This window comes from Arachis stenosperma, chromosome 2 (genome assembly GCF_014773155.1).
Source record: "Arachis stenosperma cultivar V10309 chromosome 2, arast.V10309.gnm1.PFL2, whole genome shotgun sequence".
Classification (NCBI taxonomy): Eukaryota; Viridiplantae; Streptophyta; class Magnoliopsida; order Fabales; family Fabaceae; genus Arachis; species Arachis stenosperma.
Window position 1 is genome coordinate 10977013 of NC_080378.1, and position 25786 is coordinate 11002798.

Below are 25786 nucleotides of genomic sequence, written 5' to 3' on the forward strand. Positions count from 1 at the left end.
TCAAGTCACTGTGTATGTAACAACCACCAATGAGTCCTCACTCCCCATAGACCATCAACGAAATTACTTCATGTCGGGGTATTTTTTGTCACCATTTTAAATTTATTGAAAAAATGTTACTGTTTAAATCTTTCAACAATATTTTGGTTAGCAACTAAATTTTTTAGGAGACACTTTCTTACTCCTTTTTTTCTTTCTTTTTCAATTTTATTTTTATTATTTATTTGTATTATTTGATTTTATTAAGAGAAAATCAAATATTATCATGACTTTGAAATTTTAAAAGAATTAATATAATAGGACTTGACTAGTAAGCAGTAACGCTAATATGAAATACAAAAATATCTTTTACAGTAAATGAATATAATTACATGAAGTCATTGTGTACGTAAACATAATTACTAATCAATAATTGAGCAAATACAACAACTCTTATGATTTCTCACTTTTTCTGCACTAGTTTTGCTATAAACCGTAGGTTGTTGTTCTCACTGCCGTGAAGTCATTGTTGGAACTTAATTGGAATTTGGGATGATTCTCTGTAGCCATTTTCTTTACTCTTCTCTTCTCTGCCTTCCTCATTATTAGGATCTTCTAGCTGCTGATGGAGGTTTGTTTCTCTATATATCTTGTGATTTTGTTTATACCATGTTGACTTTAATTTCTTAGTTTCTATACTAATTAATCTGCCAAAAGGTTAAGGAGGATCGGAGCATGCATATGGATTATTATACCGTTTCTTTTTAAAAAAATATTTACTTAATTTATTGTAGTTCATTGCATAATAAGAGAGTGTTGAAGTAGATATTATATAGATTTACGCCGTAATTAGTGAGTTGGTATTTTAGAAAGCGAGAAAAGAAAGATTTGAACTACAAAATAGACTACACTTTACTTTTAAAATCATTCTCGCTTTTCTTCCTGTGTTTGAAATTCCAACCTCTAAAAATGTATAAAGAGAAAAGAGGGAGACATGCTCACATGCTTGTAGAAAGGAAACACTACTAAAAGATCAGTGACATAAGAAGGATTGATGAAGAGGAGAGAAACCTAGATGATGAGTGATGTTCTTCTCTCACTCAGAAAGGTAGTCTCTTAACCGTATTAGTACCCAAGCAAATCTAATGATAGGAAAAAAAAAAAAGAAAAGAAAATGGCTAACGATGAATATTTTTAATGGAAAAAAAGTTAACTAATATTGATTCAAATGGAAAATAAATATAGAAATACTTAATATTTCACATAAAAATAGAAGTTATATTACCTTAAAATTTGTATTAAGTTCTTTCACCTTACTTTTTTAGAATTAAGAATGTGATTAAATAACTTTTAGAGAAATATTATATTAGAAGGACATTAGAATTTATTATTTAAAGTTATTATTTTTTTGTTTTTATTTTTTTTAAATTAGGAGTGAGACTAGAATCTGCAATCTTTAGGTGAGTATAGAGAGATTATGCCATTTAAACTATGATTTATTGGTATAAGTAAACAACTCTTAATCAACTAATTTTAAATAACTGCAATTAATAATCATTAATTTTGTATTTTTTTAAAAAATAAAATTTAAATAATTACTAATTAATGATAATTAATTAATATAAAGTATAATTTAAAAATATTTATTAATTTATTGTTAGTTAGACCCTGTTAATTATTTAATGGGATTGATTGTTATTATGGACAAGAATGTGTGAGTATTATGTGTATATAGGATAGGATTATATATAAGAATGTCTGAGCGATAAAAAAAATTAATCTAAATTAATATAAATTTTTTTATATTTATTAATTATTATTCTAATAAATTAATAATATTAGATATAATAAATGTATAAATATTATGTACATTAAATTATAAATATTAAATTAAATTAAATAATTTTAAATTGTTTTCTCTCAATATTATATATCCGTAGAGATTATTGGCGAGCAATTGAGCACAATTGCATATTATTTAACATGGTTGAGTACTGCTCATTTAATTTGCCTTACTTATCCTCAGGTTCCAGCCTCCCAGGCAACCCTTTATCTATTGTTGGTTTGAAAGGAAGGAGATAGAGAGGCAAAGAAAATTGGAAAGAAGGTAGTAATTATTTTAGTATTTGGTTGGAAGGACAATTGAGATGGGAAATATTAACAAGTTTGCTATACTTCCTATAGATAAGAGTTTTTTGAGTAAAAGTCTAGTAAGTTAATATTTGTTCTTTATTTATTAATTTTCAGAACATGCTGATCTTTAATTAAAGAAAGTGACAATCCAAATTTGAGAGTTCGTTTTTGTAATTTTGTTAGATTAATCAATTATTTTGCTACTAAACTTTTATAGGAATATTTTGGATAACTATTTAAAAAATTGGATCAAAATGTAATTTTAAAATTTTATTTTTTTAAATGTTTTTATTTTGCTATTTAAGAAAAAAAATCTATGAATAGTATTCATTTAGTAAAAATTACCAAATTTTAAAAATAAATATATCTATTTTTTAATTATATTTATAAAAAGGTAGGATCAAATTTTGATTTCTAAAACTTTTTGAAAATATATAATTTTTATAGTGTTTTAATAAATTAGAAGAGATTTTTTACGGATTACTAAAAGAATTTCTCAAATGCACTACTAATAATAACAGCAAAAAGATAAGATATATGGGACCCCTTCCAATCTTTGCCACCCACACAATTCATAACTTTATTTCAATAATGGAAGACAACTTTATATTTTGTACCCTTACTCCCTTAGCCACTTAAACCTTACCCGACATACACCCTTGATGGTTTTGGTTCTCTCTTTGTGAGATTTCAGATTTCTCCACAAATTGGAGCCCACTATTTTCTTTTTTTTTTTTTCCAAATAAACTCAAAAGTAAGTTAATTCACGAGAGTATGTATGAGATTGTATATATGTGTTACACGGCATCTATCTAAGTTATTAAACAGTAATGCTAAGTGAGATCGGTTCCTATTGTACAAGACTTAAAATATTTTTTTTAAGAATAATGATATCTCTACACCAAAATCAGTCATTAAAATCAGTTATCAGTATAAAATATATATTAAAATATAAATATATATTAAAAATAAATTAAACTACATATATTTATACATAAATATATTAGTAACTAATTTTAGTGACTGATTTTAGTGTATATATAATATTTTTGTTATTTTAAATAATAAAAAAGTATATGTTGTATTAGTAATAAATGAGTTGGCAAATTGGTAAGATTTGTGTAGGACGACATACATGGACTTACGTATAACTAATAACTAACTAACTTCAACTTCTGATGAATCAAGCAGTAATTCGAATCCTAGTTATGCTATGCTCAAATTAAAACAATAAAATAAACAATTTTGTTAGAAAACTAATTAAGAATGAAATTAACTCTAACTAATTAAAAAATAAATTCGTTACAAAATAAAATTTATTATTTTAATTTTTAAATTTTAAAATAAAAAATAAAAGAAAATCAACTTATGTTATAGTTAGTCTTTAAACTTTTTCTAAAACAAGAGGGTGCATTATTCTCCATATTATTATCATTAATCTTATCTTGTATGCATAGTATCAAATAAATAATTATCTGGACTTTTTGTTTTATATATGGAAGCTGGCTCACGTTCAATTCATCTCGGTTTTGTGTATGTAGTGATTTGTGATTGTAGATCTATTCTGCTCTATTTCAGATGGTAATTATCTTTTTCTATTCTCTCTCTTATTTTTTTTGTAATTCAAAAAATTTGATAAAATTGTAGACATAATTTATAACTGTATGTAAAATTGAATAATACTAGAGTCAATATTTTTTTTGTAAGACAAATATAAAATAAAGAGTAATATTCTAAATTAGACCCCAATAAATATTTATTAGTCAGATAATTTAATCCTCAAATAATTTTAATCACTAAATTAGTCTCTAATATTTTATTTTATTAGATATATTAATATTCATGTATAGTAGTAAATTTTGGTGAAAAGTTAGGTAAATCAATTTTTGTAATTATTTAATAAATAATATAATAATTTTTAAAAACTTTTAAAATTATATTCTCATATCAGTCTATTTATATAAACAAATAATCTAATGCGGAGATTGATTTGTTTATCAAAATAAAAATTTGAGAATTGATTTAGTAATTACAATTTATTGAGGACTAAAAAATTTTTAGGGATTACTTTGAAGTATTACTATAAAATAAAAAATATTTGGTGATGTAAATTTCTTTTTATGATTTGCAAAATATTTAATGCATGATTATTGAAATATAAATTTATTCATTTTGGACAAAGCTTATGCTTTTGAATAACAATCATGTTAAGTGTTTATTAAAATCAGTTACTAAATTAATTATTTATATAAAATATATATAAAATTAAAATATACATAAAAAATAAATTAAACAGCATATGTATTTATATATAAATACAACTAATTTTTTGAGTACACATAGTATTTTTTCAAAAAAAGTTGTCTTTTTATGTAAATCTGTCAAACAAATGTAAATTTATAAAAACATACTATATATCTAAAATTTAATATATATATATATATAATTTATGTTGACTAATTATTGACTACTAATTGTTGCTTCATTTTCAAACTTATTCTTGAAAACATTATTACTCATATATAAATAAAATAAACTATTGAAAATGGAAACTAGATGCTCATGAAATAAGTTACTTATTAATATGTGTAACTACTTTTAGAGAAATTTTATAATTTAATATATATCTATCATTATTGTCAAATTTCAATTTGAATAATTTATTACGTACTTTTTGCATTTATCATTTACCTTATGAAATGATGTTAAGTACAATAAACAATAAAATGTTTAGTCCCAAAAAAAATGTTTAAACTACAAATTAATGATTAGATGACAGTTATGATATCTTTTTCAGATAAATAATATAAGCTTATTAACTCAAAGTAATAAAAAAAGGTTAGATCTAGAGACTTGTTCTTAAAATTAGACTAACATAAACTTTAAGAGCGTTGTTGGTTCTAGCCTTTATTGCATGCTTTATTAGGCCCTTAGAAATAAATATTTTGAAACTTTAAAAAATAGAAATAAAACGATATCATAGATCGGGGGAGTATTTTTTACATTTTCATCATTTATACATTTTCAATTTCTCATTGAATCTTTTTACATCTGTGTAGCATAAAAATGTAGCAAAAACAAAAAAAAAGCAAGGATGAAATAAAAGCATGTCTATACCGGACTTTTTGCAAGAACGTGTGTTCGATGCAGTAGCCGGTTTCTTAACAGAGCAAGTAAACTATGTATGGGATTACGAGAAAAGATTCGATGATGTAAGCAAAGTTGTAGAGAATCTCAAGAATGACAGAGATGAGGTGCGCGATAGAGCCAAGGAAGAGGAAGGACGATATGGGAGAGCGATATACGATAATGTTTTAGAATGGCTGGCTCGTGTGGATGAAATTGTTGTTAAATATAATAAGTTCAAAGAAGATCATAATAATAATGCAGGGTATGCACTTGCTTTTCCATTTCAAAATTTAGACATAAGGTATCGTCAAAGCAAAATAGCCGAACGTATCAAAGAAGAGGCTGAAAATTTGCAAAATGAGAAGCGTGATAGAATATCTCGCTGGCAGGGCCCACCTTCTTCAATGGGTTATGCGCTTCCTTCTGTTGAATATGAAGAGCTTAATTCAAGAAAACAAAACATGGAAGATGTCAAGAAAGCCTTGGAAGATTCGAGTGCTACAATGGTTGGTGTTCACGGCCTAGCTGGTATGGGAAAGACTACTTTGGTCATAAAAGCTATTAACACACTTCAAAGTCGAGAACCTAAGTTATTTGATATGGTCATTATGGCAAATGTGGGCAAAAATCCAGACATCAGAAAAATTCAAGGCCAGATTGCTGACATGCTCGGAATAACATTGCAAGAGGAGAGTAAGTGTTTATCTATATTCTATACCTATAAATTATAATAAACGCAAACAACTATATTTTTAAATAATTGCTCAAACAAAGAAAAAGACGGTGAATTTTCAAATGTTGTTTGAGTGGATTTTTTTTAAAATAGTTGTTTAAGTTGCATTTTGCAACGTTCTTTGCTCTTTGGTATCTTTTCCCTCAATTTAATATTTTTTTAAACTTATTTACAAATTATTTTCAATACACCCACTTCAACCCCCTCTAATTAAAAGACATGTTTTTGGGTGACTAATTAAAAGACATGTTTACCTCTACTTCCACTAATTAAAAAACGTTTTTTAGACTATTTTTCTGATTTTCTTTTTCTAATTTTACTTAAATAATATACGATTTAAAATATTACTGTACCAATTAAGTCACCATAATATATGTATCAAATACTACTAGATCAGTCACCAAAAAATACTACTATATCAAATTTCTTCTATTGTATATATACAGACATTATAACTGGGTAACCCACGCTTTAGCCTGTTTCATAAAAATATTATTGTAGTAAGAATTTGGGACAGATCTACAAACATAATATCTAGAATATTGTTAAACTTAATAATACTTTACACAATAATACTGTGTGGCAAAAAAAAATCATTAAGTCAATCGTCACCAATTTATATAAAATATGTGTTAAAATCTAAAAACATATTAAAAATAAATTAAATAACACATTTATTTTTTCACATAAATATATAATAACTAATTTGATAACTGATTTTTTTTTATGGATATGGTATTTTTTTCTTTAGATTAATATTATGGTCATTATTTAATTTATATGAAGATATTTTTATATAAAAATAATAATTAATATATTAATATATATTATATTAAATAATTTTTAAATATTATCTTAACATAAAAATATTTTTATATAAATATTTATCTAAGAGTCCTACTAGGGAGTTAATAGGACATCTATATAATATGTACAATAGACTGTTTAATTGGCCCAATATGAGATAAAAATAAAATTTACTCACATTTATCTTAATTTTAAAAGTAACACATTGTACATTATAATTATTGCCTCTCGATACTTTTTTTTTTTTTATCTAATATTATTAATGTTCTCTCCTAAGTCTTTATCTTTGATGGATATGCCTTAAGAGACCCTAAATAGGTCTGATGGCATTGTTGGGGTTGACTTTTTTTTTTAAAGAAAAAATAAATTCTTCTGTTGTTTTTGTATTTTATATCTATGATAATTGTACAACGTAGGTGAGTATGCGAGGGCTATTCGCATAAGAGATAATTTGAAGAAAGGGAAAAACACCCTTATAATCTTAGATGATATGTATGCAAAAATGGATTTGGATAAGTTGGGAATTTCATCAGAGAGTGGCGATGACAAGAAGAATCTCATTCTCAAACAAGGAATAAAATCTTCTAATCCCTCTGGAGCAGCTCAAACTAAGGAAGAGACAAAGACTGCTGAACAAAAGTCAGAAATAGATAGTAGTGGTAGAAAAAATTTGAGAACTCAAAAATCAATAATAACAGAAGGTACCAAATTATAATGCACATATATTTTAATTTTTATTTGCATACGCATATCGTATATATATTTGTATAAGATAATACCTTAATTAAATTTTTAAAATTTGTAAGCAACATTTTTATTATCATATTTATATATTATACACATATATTGTATTCAATACTTATATCCATATTTTTGTATAGATCATAAGACGAGAACAGGGAAAAAAATTGAAGACACCTCTAGTGGTTCTAGTCAAGTAGGGAAAGCAGCACAAGAGAATCAAAAAGGATGCAAAGTTTTACTAATTTCCGAGGCAAAACAAGTATTATACCAGATGAATGTGAATGCAAATTCAATTATCTTTGTGGATGCCATAAAACCTGAGGATGATGATGATGCCAAAAAATTGTTCAAAAAAAAGGTTAGAATCTATTATTTATAAATATATTACTTTTAGCCAACTATCCGTTACTTATGTATATCTACATCAAATATTAGACTAAAAATCTTTAAGATCGGACTAATATAAAATATGTAAATTTCATGGATATTGGTATTTTTATGTTTTTCTCAAGATGTGGAGATCATTTAATAAAATAAAAAATTACTGGATTCGATATCTGTTTATGAGATTTTTTTTATTTTTTTTAAAAAATGTTAAATACAATTTTATGTTTTAAAAATTTTTATTTTTGGAAAAAAGATTATTATGTTCGATTTCAGTATTATAAACTTTTAAAATATTTTATTTTTAAAAATAAAAATTGATAGGTTTAATTTGATCAAATTCAAACGTTCCTGTATATGATTTGAGTCACATTGAAATTGCTGGGAATGATTTATTCTTTCTCCTCTCGGTATGTCAATACAAGTGTATATTATTACACCTCTCTTTCTCTCACATGCGTACTTCGCCCACACCTTCCTCGTATAAAAATTACTTTATATTATGGACCATCTAAATTAATTAGTCAATAGTCAGTCACTTATATAATTTAGTTAGTTAACTTCTGTGCAATGTAATTGATTAGTTAGTTAGAGTACTATTTCTTTACTAAGCAGTTAGACCCTTGTGTTGTGTACATGTATATATATCCCATCTATAACAGAATTAATCAACGAGATTACTCATTTTCTCTTTGCATTTGCATATTGTAACATGGTATCAGAAGTGAATTCTCTTCACGATTCCGCTCCACTTTCCTTCTCATTGTGATTTTTCGGAAAAATTTTCCGATTTTCTTGCCTCAATTTTCTTCTCCTTCCTTTCTTTTTCGAACTGCTTGCTTCACTGATTCTGATCAAGATGTCCACAATCTCTGATTCGAATCCCTCTCAAGGCAACTCGAACTCTCCGGCACAGTCCTCGCCGATTCGCGAGGCTTATTCGCTTCAGTCCGGCGATTATCCAAGACTCATGCTTGTTTCTCAACCACTCCAAGAAGACAATTATGCTTCGTGGTGCAGATCGATGCGTCTTGCGTTGAGTGCAAACGCAAGATTAGCTTCATTGATGGTTCTTTGCAGAAATCAGATCCAACTGTTCATCCCGTGCTTGCAGAATCTTGGCAATGCACCAACGACATCATCACGACGTGGTTGCTAAACTCGATCTCCACGGACATTGCTGCGAGCATGATCTACGCGGGTTCAATCGCTTTCCTTTGGCAGGACCTGGAGACTCGTTTCTCTCAAAGCAATGCACCTCGCATCTTTGAGCTAAAACGATCTCTCATATCACTAACCCAAGGCTCTCTCTCTGTTTCACAATACTTCACGAAGTTGAAGATCTTTTAAGAAGAACTCAATACCTTCAAGCCTCTGGTCTCGTGCTCCTGCGGTGGTGTCAAATCGATTCAAACCTACCTCGATCAAGAATATGTCATGCTGTTTCTCATGGGGCTCAATGAAAATTTGGCAAATGTTAAAGCCAAATCTTGTTATCAGATTCCCTCCCTTCAATTGGCAAAGTTTTCTCTTTGGTCTTACAAGAAGAGAAACAACGGGCACTTACTTCTCCTCAACCTAGCCAGCACATGGCATTCGCAGTCAAGCAGTCTCCGAAGTTCTTTATGCATCAAAATTCTAAGCCAAAGAGTAAGAAAGATTGTCCAACTTGCTCTCACTGTGGACTCATGGGACACACTGAAGATAAGTGTTATCACCTTCATAGCTATCCACCAGGCTATCTGCAAAACAAGACTCCCAAACCTCAGGTGCATCATGTGGTTCAAGTGAATCATGCTCCAGAAGTGCAAGATTTATCACCCACCTCTCCCTTCTCTCTCACGGTAGCTCAATACAACCAATTGGTGACTCTTCTTCAACCACAACAAGCTGTTCAAGACATTAAACCTGAGATATGTGCAGGTGAAGTGTTCTCTTCTTGTTACATGAACCAAAAGGCAATTCCAAGTGCCTGGATTGTTAATTCAAGTGCTACCACTCATATCACCAACTCCTTTAATTCTCTAATTGACCCGAAATCATTATCTAACCACTTTGTTGCTTTACCTAATCATACCAAAATTCGTGCATTAGCCATTAGTAATGTTGTCCAAGTAGGTGATTGGCAGAGGTGATGAAATTGATGATATGTTTGCTCTGCAATCACCATCCTTAATGCATGCTCCCTCTCTTGATGTTGATAATTGTCATTTAGTTCCTTTTATTAGTAGCTCTACTTGGCATGCAAGATTAGATCATACGTTTGAAAAGTCTTCAATAAGTTGAATTCTATTTTGTCTTCAACACCCTTAAAATTCAATCACTCCAATTGTGATGTGTGTCAATTAGCCAAACTTAGGCGTTTATCCTTTCAATCAAATAGTACCTTTTGTTCTGCCATTTTTTATTTGGTTCATTGTGATATTTGGGGGCCTTATCGTGTCCCTACATATAATAATATGAGATTTTTTCTTACTATTGTGGATGATCACTCTAGATTCACATGACCTTCTTGTTGAAACATAAATCTGATGCTGCTAATACTCTTATCAATTTCTTCAATATGGTTGAGACTCAATTTAAGACTAAGGTGAAGCAAATACAATCGGACAATGCAAGTGAACTTTCCCTCACCGAATACCTCAATTCGAAAGGGATAGTGCATCAATTCTCATGTGTCGAAAGGCCTGAGCAGAACTCCGTAGTTGAACAAAAATACCAGCATTTGCTCAATGTGGCTCGGGCTCTATTCTTCCAATCTAAGGCTCCAATTGAATTTGGGGCGAATGTGTTCTGACTGCCACATTTCTAATCAATAGATTGCCAAGTCCAGCCCTTCAATATAGCTCACCGTATGAGAAGTTATTCTCCAAATAGCTGGACTACCATTCTTTACGGGTCTTTGGTTGTCTAGCTCATGCTTCCACCCTCATTTTCAAATGACACAAATTCTCTCCACGTGCAGCGCGGTCAGTTTTCATTGGATATCCTTCTGGCTACATGGGATATAAGCTCTATGATCCAATCGTTAAGAAGATTTTTATCTCGAAGGACGTTACCTTTGTGGAGTCTGAGTTTCCATTTCAACAATCCTCTAAGACTTCCAGCACTATTGTTTATATCTTTCCTGATGTGGTCATTGCCTCTTTGCCTTTCCGATGTGACACCTAGTTCCTCTTCACCTACCACCAATGTAGAGCCACAAATTCAACAAGTCCCAGCTTCATCTCAGGCGATTCCCACCACTGAGCCTCGCCGAACATCTAGACCATCAAGACCACCTCCGTACCTCAAAGATTATCAATGCCACAATGTTTACCACATGAATTTTAAATATCTCTCTCAACATCGCTGTGCTTTCATTGCCAACGTTGCTGCAATCCCTGAACCTGCCTTCTTTCATCAAGCAGTCAAGTTTTTAGAATGGCAAAGAGCAATGGATGAAGAGCTCCAGGCCATAGAAGACACAAATACTTGGTCTTTGGTGTCCCTGCCTACTGGCAAACACAACATTGGATGCATATGGGTCTACAAAGTCAAATGCAAAGCTGATGGCTCTACGGACAGATATAAAGCTAGACTCGTTGCAAAAGGATACACCCAACAAGCTGGTATAGACTTCAAGAAAACATTCTCACCTATGGCAAAACTCACCACTGTTCGAGTGCTTCTGTCGTTGGCAGCCATAAACAAATGGTCTTTGCTTCAAATGGGTGTGAACAATGCCTTCTTGAATGAGAATTTATTCGAAGAGGTATATATGGACCTACCTCTCGGCTACAATTCCAAAAATTTTGGACTTGTATGTAAGTTGAACAAGTCTATTTATGGTTTGAGGCAGGCTTTCCGTCAATGGTTTTGCAAATTCTCTTCAGCTTTGCTTAACCACCACTTTAAACAATCGAGGAGCGATTACTCCCTTTTCATCTATGGTAGTGGCGACCAAACAGTCTATCTCCTTGTATACGTTGACGACATTATCCTGGCCAGTCCATCTAAGGACATGCTGTACAAGGTGCAAAAGTTATTGGAATCGCTCTTCAAATTGAAGATTCTTGGTGATTTGAAGTATTTTTTGGGTTTGAAATTGGCAAAATCAGATGAGGGAACTGTTCTTAGCCAACGTAAGTACACCCTCAGCATCCTTAAAGACACCAATTTTGCTGAATCTAAGCCTACCTCTTTGCCTATGAAACCCAACTTAAGGCTTAGTAGCTCAGATGGGGAGTTACTCAAGGATCCCGCAAGCTATAGAAGGCTTATAGGGAGATTGATGTGCCTCACCATCTCGTGCCCGGACATCACCTACGCTGTCTCCACCCTTAGCCAACTTCTGTCCCAACCTTGCACTGCACATCTTCATGCCTTTCATCATTTGCTGCAATACATCAGAGGCACCGTAGGGCAAGGCTTACTTTTTTCGGCAAACTCCAAGAAGAGACTAATGGCCTATGTGGATGCAGATTGGGCAGGTTGTTCGGATACTAGACGGAGTATCACTGGGTTCTGTGTATTCATTGGAGATTCCCTTGTCGCATGGCGATCGAAGAAGCAGACCACAATCTCCAGATCATCGCAGAATCCGAGTATCGGGCCATGGCAGTAGCTGCTGCTAAACTCACATGGCTGAAAGGCCTCCTGTTTGACTTTCAAGTTGATATTCCTTTTTCTATGCTGTTTTGTGACTCTCAATCTGCTATTCACATAGCATCCAATCCCACTTTTCATAAGAGAACTAAGCACATAGAAGTAGACTGCCACTTTGTGCGTGAAAAGGTGGTTGCAGGGTTTATTAGGCTCATTCATGTTTGGACGCAATATCAACTAGCCTATGTGTTCACCAAGCCAGGACCCCAGCTCAATTTAACAATCTCATTTCCAAGTTTGACATGATAAATCTTTATCTGCCAACTTGAGGGGAGATATTATAGATCATCTAAATTAATTAGTCACTAGTTTAACCAATAGTCAGTGACTCATGTAACTTAGTTAGTTAGCTTATCTGCAATGTAATTGATTAGTTAGTTAGAGTATCATTCCTTCACTAAATAGTTAGACTCCTGTGCTATATACATGTATATATATCCTATTTATAACAGAATTAATCAATAAAAGTACTCATTTTTTCTCTGCATTTGTATGTTGTAACACTTTGCACAATATTGTAACACAAATTTTATCATTAGTTTTGTTACCTTTCCGTTACGATATTGTTTTACCTTGAGAATCAATTTTAATGGAACAGATTTAATGAAAATCTATCGGGAATAGTACAACGTATATATATACACTAACAGTTTATATTATGTACGCAAATTAAAGGTAAATAATATCTAATAGTGTATATAAGAATAATTATACTAAGTAATAACTAAAAAGGAATCAGCCAATATATCAAACAATAATTAAAAATAAATAAATATACAGTCACAATTTTTTTAAAATTACTTTTATCTTTTTTTATTTTTTTATTTTTTTTAACACCAAAATTTTATTTATCACCACAAGTAACTTATCTCCACCGCACCGACCATCACCGTTGCCTGCCTGCCACAATTGCCGCTGTGGATCCTCATTTTTGGAGACTACCGCAAGCCACTTCTACCGCTGGCAACCACCACAGTCTACTTCTGTCGTCACCAGTCACATTAGAGTTGACAATGGATAGGGTAGGGTAGGATTTGAACTCTACTTTAACTCTATCCGTCGGTTAAAAATTTTATTAAAATTCTACCTATCTTATCCGCCGGTTGAGAATCTCTCAACCTTAACTCTACCCGCATCCTAAAATTTTAAACCCTATCCTATTCTACCTTATCCACAGAAATATCAATTTTTTTCAAAATAAATATAAAATTCAATCATTCTAAATTCTATATATATTAATAAAATAAAAAATTAGTACTTTAAATTACTAAATTAACTAATTAGTTTAGTGGTTGCTCATTTATTGTGAGTCATTATATGAAAGAAGTTATGGATTCAACACTTACTTCCTTCACTGTATACCTAATTTTTATAAAATATATAACTTATCCTACCCGAACGAATTGGATCGAATTGGATACTCGCGAATAGAATATGAATTGTCAGCCCGTCACACCATCAGTCATTAATATCTTAAATTTTAAATTGTAAATCTAAAACTCTAAATCTTAAATTTAAAATTTTTAACTTTCTCCACGTTAAATTCTAAATTTTAAATTCTAAACATAAATTCTAAACACTAAATCTTAAATTGTTTGGCTTAAAGAATTTTAGATATTTTATTATTTCTAGTTTTGGATGTTTCGCTTTTTATTTATTGTGAATTGTTGGTTATTTTAGTTTTCTGGCTTAAAAATTGTTATTTTCCCTATTTTTGCATACAAAAATTATTGCAAAAATAGAATCTTGCACCAATATTTAATATAAAAAATTCTAAAAATTATATCAATATCATATTCCAAAACTCTAAAAGAAATTTTACTATATTCAAAATAACTATATAATATCATTTTTACCCACTATGACACGTATAAGAGTTAGTAGTAGTACCCATTCTTATACTAAAGATAGATATGTTATTCTCAAAATAATTTTTAAATAGAATAAGATTCGCCTGATACGCGGGTGATAAATTAATGATATTATATAATATATTTTAATAAATAATATATTATTTAAAATTAATTAAAATATATCTAAATAAATATTAAATTTGATATATTTTTTATTTAAAATATTTTGTAATTCAACTATTTTTTATATTAAAATTGTACAAAGTTATCTCTTTATTTGTTGTTTTTATTTTAGATTTGTTTTAATTAACGGATTTAATTTTTTTTATACGGTGTTTGTCCTCTTGATTGTTGTTGAAGTTGTTTCTTTTTCATCATGTCATTTATTTTTATGGAGACATATTTATTTTGAATGGTTGACTTGTATATATTTTTTATTATTTTTTTTATCTTTGTATATATGTTTTTCATTTAAAGATGTGTCTTAGATTTATTTACTTTTTTTCCTCTTCAATCTCTTAATTTGTATGTCATCTAAGTCTGAAGTTATTAGTATTGGTAAAATTAGTTCCTATAATAAATGAAAAATATAAATGAGTAACGTAAATGATATCTTAAATAAATAAAATTTTTGTTGTATTACTTGTTTTATTTGTTGTAATAGGAGTTGAGTTTCATTATTTTTTGTTGAAACAAATGTCTTGATAATAGTGTATTGTTGAGAGCATAGTTAAAATCATTTACTTTGATGACAAATATAAGTGTGAGATTGTATAAATTTTTCAATTGGGATAGTATTTCAGCATCATTGTTGTCTTGGAGTGTAATTAGATTTAAGGTAGTTGTACTTAATAATTTTTTTTTTTTGCTTTTCTATCAAATAGCATAAAAGTTGTTGTAGCATTTTGATCTAAAACTTTTAATTTATTTTTGAATTTATAATAATGATTCAGTTAGTAATTTATAATTTGATAGAATTTTTTATGATAAGTATAATTTGATATAATTTTTTATAATTTTATCTGTAATAATTTTTGTGGATTTTCTTTTGACATCTACTTATTCTTTTTCTCCTAATGCATACAAATTTTCAATGACATATATAATAGTAAGAATAAATTTTTTTAAAATATTTATTGTGTGTATATATAATATATTAAATAAATTATTTTTAATAAGAATAATTTAAATAGCGTAAAGTAAAAATATTTGTTAATAATTTTTTTATGTTATAGCACAACAAATTCATTTTTTGTAGATTTTTTTTTGACATTTATTTATTCTTCTTCTTCTAGTACATACAGTTTTTTAGATAAGTTATTTTTAATAAGAATAATTTAAATAGTATAAAGTATAAATATCTGTTAATATTTTTTTAATTCTTTTTGTCATTGTCTCAAATAATACAAACTTAAAATAATATTAAAAATATTTAAAATTGATTCTTTAATTTAAATAGTATATTGAAATAAGTATAATTATAAGGATTTTAAAATATAATTATATATAAAATATTATAAAATAATAAAAATATAAATAGTAAAAATAATAAAAGTGTTTTTTTCGTAAATTTATTTTAAAAGACAATAAATATTTTATTAAAAATTTATTAATTAATTTTTAAATTTTGCTAAGTAATTAAAATTGATGATATGGCATTATTAATAAAGGAAATATAATTTAAATTTAATATATAAAAAGTTGATATTAACTTTTATATAATAAAATAAATAGATATAGATATGTAAACTCATATTTTATTATTCTTGACCACTACTTAAACTTCTTAGGGAAAACCTGTTTCTCTCTATGTAATTTAACCATTGTACCTCTATTACATATCTGTATGTAATCCTCCAAAATAGTTACTTCACATTTGAAATGTACAACAATTTAAAGGAGAATTTTATAGTGTGTAGGAGTTATTATTTAATTTTTGATTAACTTATTTTTTATAATAAATTATAAATATTGAAAAATTATTTATTTTTATATTTTTTAAATTAAATATTAATTCTTACTTTTTTTAACAAGTTAGACACTATTTTTTAAATATCATAACAATCATTCAATTTAAATTACATTTTGTATGTCGCACAGTAGCCTACACATATACATTTTATTTACTCCTTTGATTTCAAATACTTACAGCCACTATTTGCAAAGTGATTAGACCCCATATTTTATTAGTAGTATATGTATTAACAGATTATAGTATACATCAGAATCCAGTATATTGTTACTTCAAACTTGTTAAAGTACATTGACAATTTTCTTTTCTCATAAAATTGTTTTGAAATATATCATATCATATTGTATTCAATCCTTGTATTCTTTTGTACAAAATAGGCAGGAATAGCAGATGATGATAAAAACTCTAATCGTGCACGGTTAGCTATTGAGATTGCCAAGAAATGTTCTGGATTGCCCATGTCAATAGAGACCCTTAAAACACTTGAAAGGAAAAAGCTTACAGGAACATCTGAATATTCTACAAAGTTGAGTTATCAACTTTTAGAAAATGAGGAACTCAAGCGTATCTTCTTGCTTTGTGCTTGTTTGGGTCAAGATGCATTGGTCTCAGACTTAGTGAGATTATGCATTGGTTTGGGTTTTCTTGAAGGCATCTACACAGTAAGAGATGGCAGAGATCAAGTACAAATGTTGCTTATGCATTTAGAGGAGTCAGGTTTGTTGTCTAACAGTTATTCAAATGATCGTTTCACGATGCAAAACCTTATTCGCAATGCAGCTTTGTTGATAGCATCAGAAAATAATGTGTTCGTACGGGCAAAAAGAAAACTAGATGAGTGGCCTGATGATGATAAACTCAGGCAGTACACTGCTATTTTCTTACATCATTGTGATGTCAACACTGAGTTTCCTAAAAGTTTAAAATGTTCTAAACTGAGAGTATTTCATTTTCACAATGACCATCAACATTTCAAAATACCAAAAGACTTTTTTGGAGGAATGGAAGAACTTAGAGTGTTGGTTCTGCTTGGCATTGATCTCTCTGAAATGTCTTCATCAATGAAATACCTAACAAAACTCCGAAAGCTTTGTTTGGAGCAATGCATTAATCTAGATGAGAACTTATGCATCCATATTGGCAAGTTTATGAAGAATCTAAGAATTCTAAGCTTTTCTGGATCTGATATTAAAAGCTTGCCTACTAAATTGAAGGATCTGTCAAAGCTGCAAATTCTTGACTTAAGTAATTGCTCCCAACTAAAATCAATTCAAGCTGGTGTAATATCTAGCTTGACTAATTTGGAGGAGTTGTACATGAGAAACACTTTGGTTGAATGGAGGGTGGATAACAGAGAGGAAACTGAAAACAAAAATGCTAGTCTTTCGGAGTTGGGACATTTAAGTCAAATAACAAATGTTGACTTACAAATCCCAAGTGTTGCCCATTTGCCAGAAAACTTGTTCTTTGATAAGCTGCATAGCTATAAAATTGTAATTGGCTCGTCAAGTACACATTTGGAGCCAGATTTCAAGATTCCGGAGAAATATCAACTGTTGAGGTATTTGGCAATACTGGAGAAAGATGTTGGCATTCATTCTCAGAAAGGGATCAAAATGTTGTTTGAAAGAGTTGAGAATTTGTTGCTGGAAGAACTCAACGGTGTCCAAGACATCTTTTATGCACTGAATTTGAAAGGGTTTCCATGTCTTAAGACTTTGTCTATTGTGAGTACTTCTAGCATTCGATATTTGATCAACCCACAGGAGAGGAAGCATCCCGAGAATGCTTTTCCGAAACTGGAGACATTGCAAATCTACAAGCTCGATAACATGGAGCAACTATGCTCTCGCGTGTCACTTTCATCATCCTCATTTTGTAAACTGAAAGTTGTCAAGATTAAGCTTTGTGGTTTATTAAAGAATGTCTTTTTAATGTCTATGGTAAAGCTTTTGGTTGCTCTTCAAACAATTGAAGTTTCAGAATGTAACTCTCTAAAGGAGATTGTCTTTGCGGAAGATAATGCACAAGATAAGCCTCTTGAGCTTCAAGAATTACGCACTTTGACATTAAAATCATTACCTGAGTTTCATGGATTCTGTTCCATTTCATCTACAGCGCAACAAAAAGTATTGTTCGATGAACAGGTCAGTTCAGAACTATAGAACAAATTTATTTTTCTTTTACATTTTAAATTTTAGTTAGTCAACATTTACATATGATGGTTTTTTTTTTCTCATTTGACAAAAATTAATAGTTATTATTTGTGTTTCTTCATAGGTTGAATTCTCAAAATTAGAGAGATTAGAGTTGTGCTCTATCCAAATCCACCAAATATGGAATGGCAAAAATCCTCCTTTTGGAAAATTGGTACACTTGGAAGTGAATGGTTGTGATAATTTAAAAAGTTTGTTAACATTGTCTATGGCTATAAATATGAAGACTCTCCAAAGTCTATCTGTCAGCGAGTGTGACAACATGATGCATATTCTTCCCAACGAGAACAGCAATGATACTCAAAGTGAAAAGAAGGTATGTACGTAATTTGGCCATTGATTCCATATATTTTTATTTCATAACGACGAATGAATAAGATTCATATATCATTACAACAAAATTTTGCTTTCTTGATTGTTATTAGTGTAGAAGAAACAATTATTTTAGAGTAGTAGTATTTATTTTTTGACAAATAATAATTGTATAAGAAAGTATTTAAACATATTTTGGACTACTAATAATTATTTTAAAAAAGGCGTTTGGTATTCTTAATGTTCAATAATTGTATATGTATATATTTAAAAGGAGAGTAAAGTATCGTCGGCAACGTTTGGGGTAAATTTTAAAGTTGTTCCTAACGTTTAAATCGTCCTATTTAAGTCCCTAACGTTTTAAAATTGGCTCAATGTTATCCTGCCATTAGGAATCTGTTAACATAATTGAGTGTCGAACAAATTGAGATAATTTTAAAACATTAGAAACTTAAATAGAACGAAAACATTAGGGATAAAAACGATACATAGAAATAAATTTTAATTTTATCCTTCAATAATATCAGTTTTTTACGGTACATAGTTATTCAATTATTTTTAATCACATTTAAGTAAATTACACTTAATCACATTACTTTTATTCTAAATAAATTTATTTTTTTATAATTTTACTTTTAAAGATTTTTACTCTTAAACATTAAAAAATTTCGATACATTAGAGACAAAAGGTACAATTTATACTTTATTGTATATGTATAATTTTTTTTCGCAAGTTTATGTATTATTCATTCTACAAACATTTCATGATGAGTAAAAAAATCTTTAAGAATAAAATTATAAAAAAAATAAATTCATTTAGAATAAAAGTAATGTGATTAAGTTTAATTTATTTACATGTGGTTAAAAAAATAATTGAATAACTATGTATTGTAAAAATTTGATATTATTGAAAGATAAAATTTATTTTTATGTATCGTTTTTGTCCCCAATATTTTCATCCTATTTAAGTCCCTAACATTTCAAAATCGTCTCAATTTTGTCCCGCCGTCAATTCTGTTAACAGATTCCTAAGGGTAGAACAACATTGAGTCAATTTTGAAACATTAAGATTTAAATGGATAATTTAAATGTTAGGGACAATTTTGGGACTTACCCCAAATGTTAGGGACAAAAACGATACTTTACTCTTAAAAGTACTTTTCAAAAACGATACTTTATTCTTAAAAGTACTTTTCAAAATAAAATTCATGTTGAAATATAAATACATGTTAAAAATAAATTAAATCATATATATATTTATATATAAATTTATTAGTAACTGATTTTAGTGACTGAAAATAGTATTTTTGTTTTTTTTGTTGGAGTGTTAGACATCATGGGATCCCGAAAAAAAAAAACCAAGAAAAAAAAACAAAAGAAAAACCAAACTAAGCAACCTCTTTAAGCCTGAGGGTTCCAATAAAATCAAGAGTCGGAGCAAGAAGGGATGGCAACGGGTTCCCATGGGGGCGGGAACATGCCCCCCGCCCACCGCCCCGCCTCCATTATCTGTCTCCGTCCCCGTCCCGTCCCTGCGACGGGTAACGGAGGTCCCGTATCCGCCGGAGACCTGGGTCTCCGCGGATATCCGCAGATTTTTATAAAAAAATAATAAAAATTGAAAAAAATTAGAAAAAAATTAAAAAAATAGTGTATTGTAGATAATTTAGTATTTTACTTATATCAATATCTATTTCAATATTATGAATTACATGTATAGCACTTAAATACTTAACAAAAAATTTAAAATCAAAGTAAAATAATAAAAATTTCAGAATAATTATAACAAATGCTTAACCAAAAATCACACTAATTATAACAGAAAAAGCAAACAAAGATAATGAAGATGATAACAAATGCTTAATTATAATCATATAAATTATACTTAACCTAACTCAATAATTATAACAAATACTTAACAAAATCACAATACACACAAATGGGGTACTCTAGTCTTTTTACATAAACGGGATTTAGACAGGTCTCTACGGGACGGGGACCTCTATCTCTGCTCCCGTCCCCGCAGGTACAAAATCGTCCCCATATCCGCCCCGTAACGGATAAATCTCCGCGGATACCCGCTTCGTTGGGGATTTTTGCCATCCCTAAGCAAGATATAAATATGGAGATGGAGTCAAAAATGTGGAGGTTGTGGGGGAGATTTTGTTCTTTCTTGGCTAATAAATTAGCAACACAATTAGCTTTTCACAAGGTATGCCACCAGCTTAAATCTCGGATACGAGCCGTATTTACTCTGATATTTTCAAGGAGCGAGTGCAAAAAAATGCACCTATTTTTTATAAGGTTAATCGTTGTTAGAGAGTCAAACTCAAAAACAAGGTTTTAAATTGGGTTAAGTACGATTTTGATTATTAAGATAGGAGTTAAAAAATTTTTTAGTTTTTAATATTTTTTACTTACAAAATTATTCATAAGATTTAACTTAATTTTAAAATTATTATTCGAACAAAAATATCTATCAATCAATCTACGTAATGATATTAAAATTCTTTTTCCTTCAATTTTTTTTTGAGATAAGAAAAATTAAAGTAGTTCTCAGGTCGTTCTTAGATATTTCACGTCATTTCATTTTTCCATATAAAATTTTTCTTAGGTCGCATACATAATATTCTTTAATCTATATAATGATACTAAGTTTTTTCCCCCTCTATGTACCCTTAAGAAAATTTAATGATGATAGGTTATGAAAAAAAGTTAACATTAGCAATACTTATTAAAATCTATTTAAAGGACAATTATTTCAAATAAATTTTAAAAAGTCACAAGAAAAAGTTCATATGTGCTAATTTATTCCTTTAATAAGAAATATCGTTACTTGGAAAAAAGAATATAAATTGAATTTTATCATCAAGATAATCTTAAACAAGAGACCATAAATTTAGCACAATTATAATATTAAAATTTCTCAAGAAGAGAGAGTTCTCTACAATGTGTTAGTATATATTTTTCATTCATTCTTAATATTTTTCTATTATGTCACATTATACTTTTTTTCAAGGTGGCATAATCTAATTTCTTTTTTCTTTACATTTACTTAAAATTCTTCTTATCTTATTATCTTACTTGTTTTATATTTATATATCTTGTAATTATGCTATAAAATTATTTATTTATATAATCACATTTAGGAGCATAGTAATTAAATAGCATTTATGTAATCAACTTATTATCAATTCATAATTTTCACATTTATTCTGCGTATTTAATCTTAATGTTATTTTTTTAATAAATATAAGGGTAAAAAACCCAAATGAGCCAAGGAGACCTCAAAATTACCTAAATCAGCCAAATGAAAAATCAATACATGAATCAACCAGGACGAATTATTATATAATTCGAATCAATATGATTCGAATTATATTTACATGTAATTCGAATTGATATGATTCGAATTACTAGGAATACTACAAATGAATGAAGTTCGAAACAACTTGTTTCGAATTACACCTATATAATTCGAATTTAGTTAATTCGAATTACTAGGAGAAGTGGATATTAGAGGGGTTCGAATCAAGTTGATTCGAATTAGGTGAAAATGGAGTTGCATAGTAATTCGAATCAAGTTGATTCGAATTACAAGGGATTCGGCTATAAAAGGAGTTCGAGCCAAGTTCATTCGAATCACTTTCTCATTCTCCGACCCCACCAAATCCCAGAGAAAAAGACCAACGTTCAGTACGAGTGCGACCAGAGCGGCTGTTTCTGTCGATGGGGGACGATCCGGGAAGGCTTTATCGTTTGGATGGAGTAGCTCATATCGCCGGTGTGATCAACGACGAGGTTAGTGGTTTATGAAAGCGGCTTATGATAACGGTATTTGTTAATGGTTTTTTATAATGGTTTATGTTACTGTTAGTGGTTTAGGATAGTGGTTTAGGAAAGTAGTGTAGGCTAGTGGTTTTTGTTGATGGTTTTTGTTAATGGTTTTTGTTAATGGTTTTGTTTTAGCGGTTTATTGTAAATGGTTTTTGGATAGTGGTTTAGGAAATTAGTGTAGGCTAGTGGTTTTTGTTGATGGTTTTTGTTAATGGTTTTTGTTAATGGTTTTGTTGTAGCGGTTTATTGTTAATGGTTTTTGTTAATGGTTTAGGAAAATAGTGTAGGCTAGTGGTTTTTGTTGATGGTTTTTGTTAATGGTTTTTGTTAATGGTTTTGTTTTAGCGGTTTATTGTTAATGGTTTTTGTTAATGGTTTTTGTTAATGGTTTATTGTTGATGGTTTTTGTTAATGGTTTTTGTGAATGGTTTTGTTTTAGCGGTTTATTGTTAATGGTTTTTGTTAATGGTTTTTGTTAATGGTTTATTGTTGATGGTTTTTGTTAATGGTTTTGTGTTAATGGTTTTGTTTTAGCGGTTTATTGTTAATGGTTTTTGTTAATGGTTTTTGTTAATGGTTTATTGTTGATGGTTTTTGTTAATGGTTTTTGTGAATGGTTTTGTTTTAGCGGTTTATTGTTAATGGTTTTTGTTAATGGTTTATTGTTGATGGTTTTTGTTAATGGTTTTGTGTTAATGGTTTTGTTTTAGCGGTTTAATGTTAATGGTTTTTGTTAATGGTTTTCGTTATGTTAGTGGTTTGTGCATCTGTTCTAATTATGCGGTTTATGTACTGGGCAGCCTCGTCGTTGCATATCCAGTGTTAGGCGGCAACAGGGGATGCGTCTTGATGAGAGGTATGTCCCGTACTTGCAGATGGCGGGACTTTACCATCTTGCGAGACTGAACGACAGATGGTTCCGACTAGACGAGCCCCTAGTCAGCGCATTCGTCGAGAGGTGGCGGCCTGAGACGCACACCTTCCACATGCCGTTCGGAGAGTGCACTATCACGCTTCAGGACGTCGCATACCAGCTGGGGTTGCCAGTCGACGGAGATTATGTTAGTGGTTGCCTTACGGACTTCCACCTTTACATTGAGGGTGGGAGACCTGCTTGGCAGTGGTTCCATGAGTTGCTCGGTGTTTTACCGCCGGAGAACCAGGTGCAGAAATTCGCAGTCAACTGCACCTGGTTTCAGGAGACATTCGCGGAGTGTCCTGATGGGGCAGATGAGGAGACAGTTAGGCGATTTGCCCGGGGCTACATCATGATGTTATTGGGTACGCAGCTGTTTGCCGACAAGTCCGGCAATCGTATACACATCAGATGGCTACCATATGTTGCTCGGCTTGAGGAGATGGGTCGCTACAGTTGGGCGTCGGCGGCACTAGCATGGCTGTACAGGTGCATGTGCCGAGTCGCCAACAGACATGTGGTGAAGTTAGCTGACCCGTTACAGTTATTACAGTCGTGGATCTTCTGGAGGTTTTCCACACTTACACCATCTGGGTATGATGAGATCAGCTGGCCCCTTGCCTCGAGGTACCGTTATTGTTTTGTACTAGATATTCTTCTTGTTATTATTTTGTAATTATGCCCTATATTCTTCTGTTTTCTTGTACGCAGATGGTCTGGTTACAACCCTGAGATTAGCAACAAGGGACCTCGGGTACAGATGGCTCGCATGAAGATCGACTTGTTACAGCCTCGGCAGGTAAGTAAGCAGAACTTTTGTGTATCTCAAGTCATTGTTTCAGTTTATTTCACTTAACTGAAAGTACAAACGATTTGATTTTGATTTTTTCAGTTCATATGAATGCCCTATAGTGCAGTCGACGTCATCCAGATTGTCCATCCTGAGGTGTTGGAGCCTCGGCATACGATGTTATGGCGATGCAGGACGTCCCTGATTTATTTTGCGGTTGTCGAGTGGCATCAGGTTGATAGAGTTTTACCTCAGTTTGGCGGCGTTCAGCCCATACCGTCTCCCGCCCTGAACATCGACTTCCTGATGTCGAAGGACGGGAGAGGAGGTGACCGTTGGTTCCCCGCACAGTACCCTGAGTGGCATCTTTACTGGCAGGAGCGTGCTGATCATATTCTACAGTTTGACATCGTGCCCGACCCTGGACCGTCACATGAGTTCTTGACATGGTGGTATCAGCACGGGAAGAGGTTTTTGTCGCCGGAGATGTTATTGGGGGATCTGAGAGGTGTTCCTATTCCAGATGAGGCGACGCAGAGGGGTGCAGGCCGACTTCCAGACATGGACCGGGTCGAGGATGTTCCTGACAGACGTCGCATTGAGAGGAGAGCACGAGTTGGGATACGTCGTAGCCAGCGTGAGTGGAACTGGGTAGATCAGGCTTTGGATGCCGGAGACGACCCAGTTAGGGGTGGGGGGAGAGTTCGTGGTCGTGGAGGCAGGAGGAGGGTGGGTGCTGCTAGACAGGGTGCCCAGATGCTTGGGGGAGGTGATGTTGCGGGGGTTGATAGGGCGCATCAGGGCGGGCATGATGGTGGGTCCCCTGGACCTGGTATGGGAGATCCCACGAGTCACACTGATGCTGGGCTTGGTGGTGGAGGTCTTGGAGATTACTTCGTAGGTGTTCCCGGTGATGATCATACCCTTCAGGATAGTACTCCATGGGTGAGTCCTGGCTCGATGTTTGGAGACTTACTTGCTAGTGATGGCATTGTGCACGAGTTTGGTGGACCACATTTTCTTGAGGATATCCGGACCATCATGCAGGAGGATGAGGCTGCAGCCGGACGGGTTCATACGACAGGGACACAGGCACCTCTTGACGTCGATCTGAATGAGCCTGCCACGGTAGCTCCTGCGCATCCTTTTGCCATGGGTGGGACCCCAGCATCGGCGCAGAGTATTGGATCACACTCAGTTGCCGGCCCGTCGTCATCCAGACCCGTCCATGTACCGCCTATGACCCCGAGACAGCCAGTTCCGGATGACAGCGACGAGTCGATTGAGGATGAGGAGCCACTTATTCGTAGGGGCTACCGGACACGGGTGCCAGG

General features: G+C 31.4%; 1 protein-coding gene across 9 annotated transcripts in view; it reads left to right on the forward strand.

Annotated features, from left to right (window-relative positions):
• Positions 1-346: 346 nt before the first annotated feature.
• The window catches only part of LOC130961000 (uncharacterized), a 38162-nt gene continuing 12722 nt past the window's right edge, over positions 347-25786 (forward strand). For 3 of the 9 annotated variants that reach the window (XM_057886586.1, XM_057886588.1, XM_057886589.1), the window contains exons 1-9: positions 352-610; positions 959-1087; positions 2006-2086; positions 3654-3693; positions 5172-5934; positions 7198-7482; positions 7663-7883; positions 16759-18528; positions 18662-18913. In XM_057886586.1, the coding sequence (XP_057742569.1) occupies positions 5220-5934; positions 7198-7482; positions 7663-7883; positions 16759-18528; positions 18662-18913 (3243 nt within the window). In that variant the 5' untranslated portion in view covers positions 352-610; positions 959-1087; positions 2006-2086; positions 3654-3693; positions 5172-5219. Of the gene's footprint in view, positions 611-958; positions 1088-2005; positions 2087-3653; positions 3694-5171; positions 5935-7197; positions 7483-7662; positions 7884-16758; positions 18529-18661; positions 18914-23546; positions 24290-24373; positions 25063-25786 lie in introns of those variants that run through there. The other 6 variants (XM_057886594.1, XM_057886593.1, XM_057886592.1 and 3 more) reach the window with 6 other exon arrangements.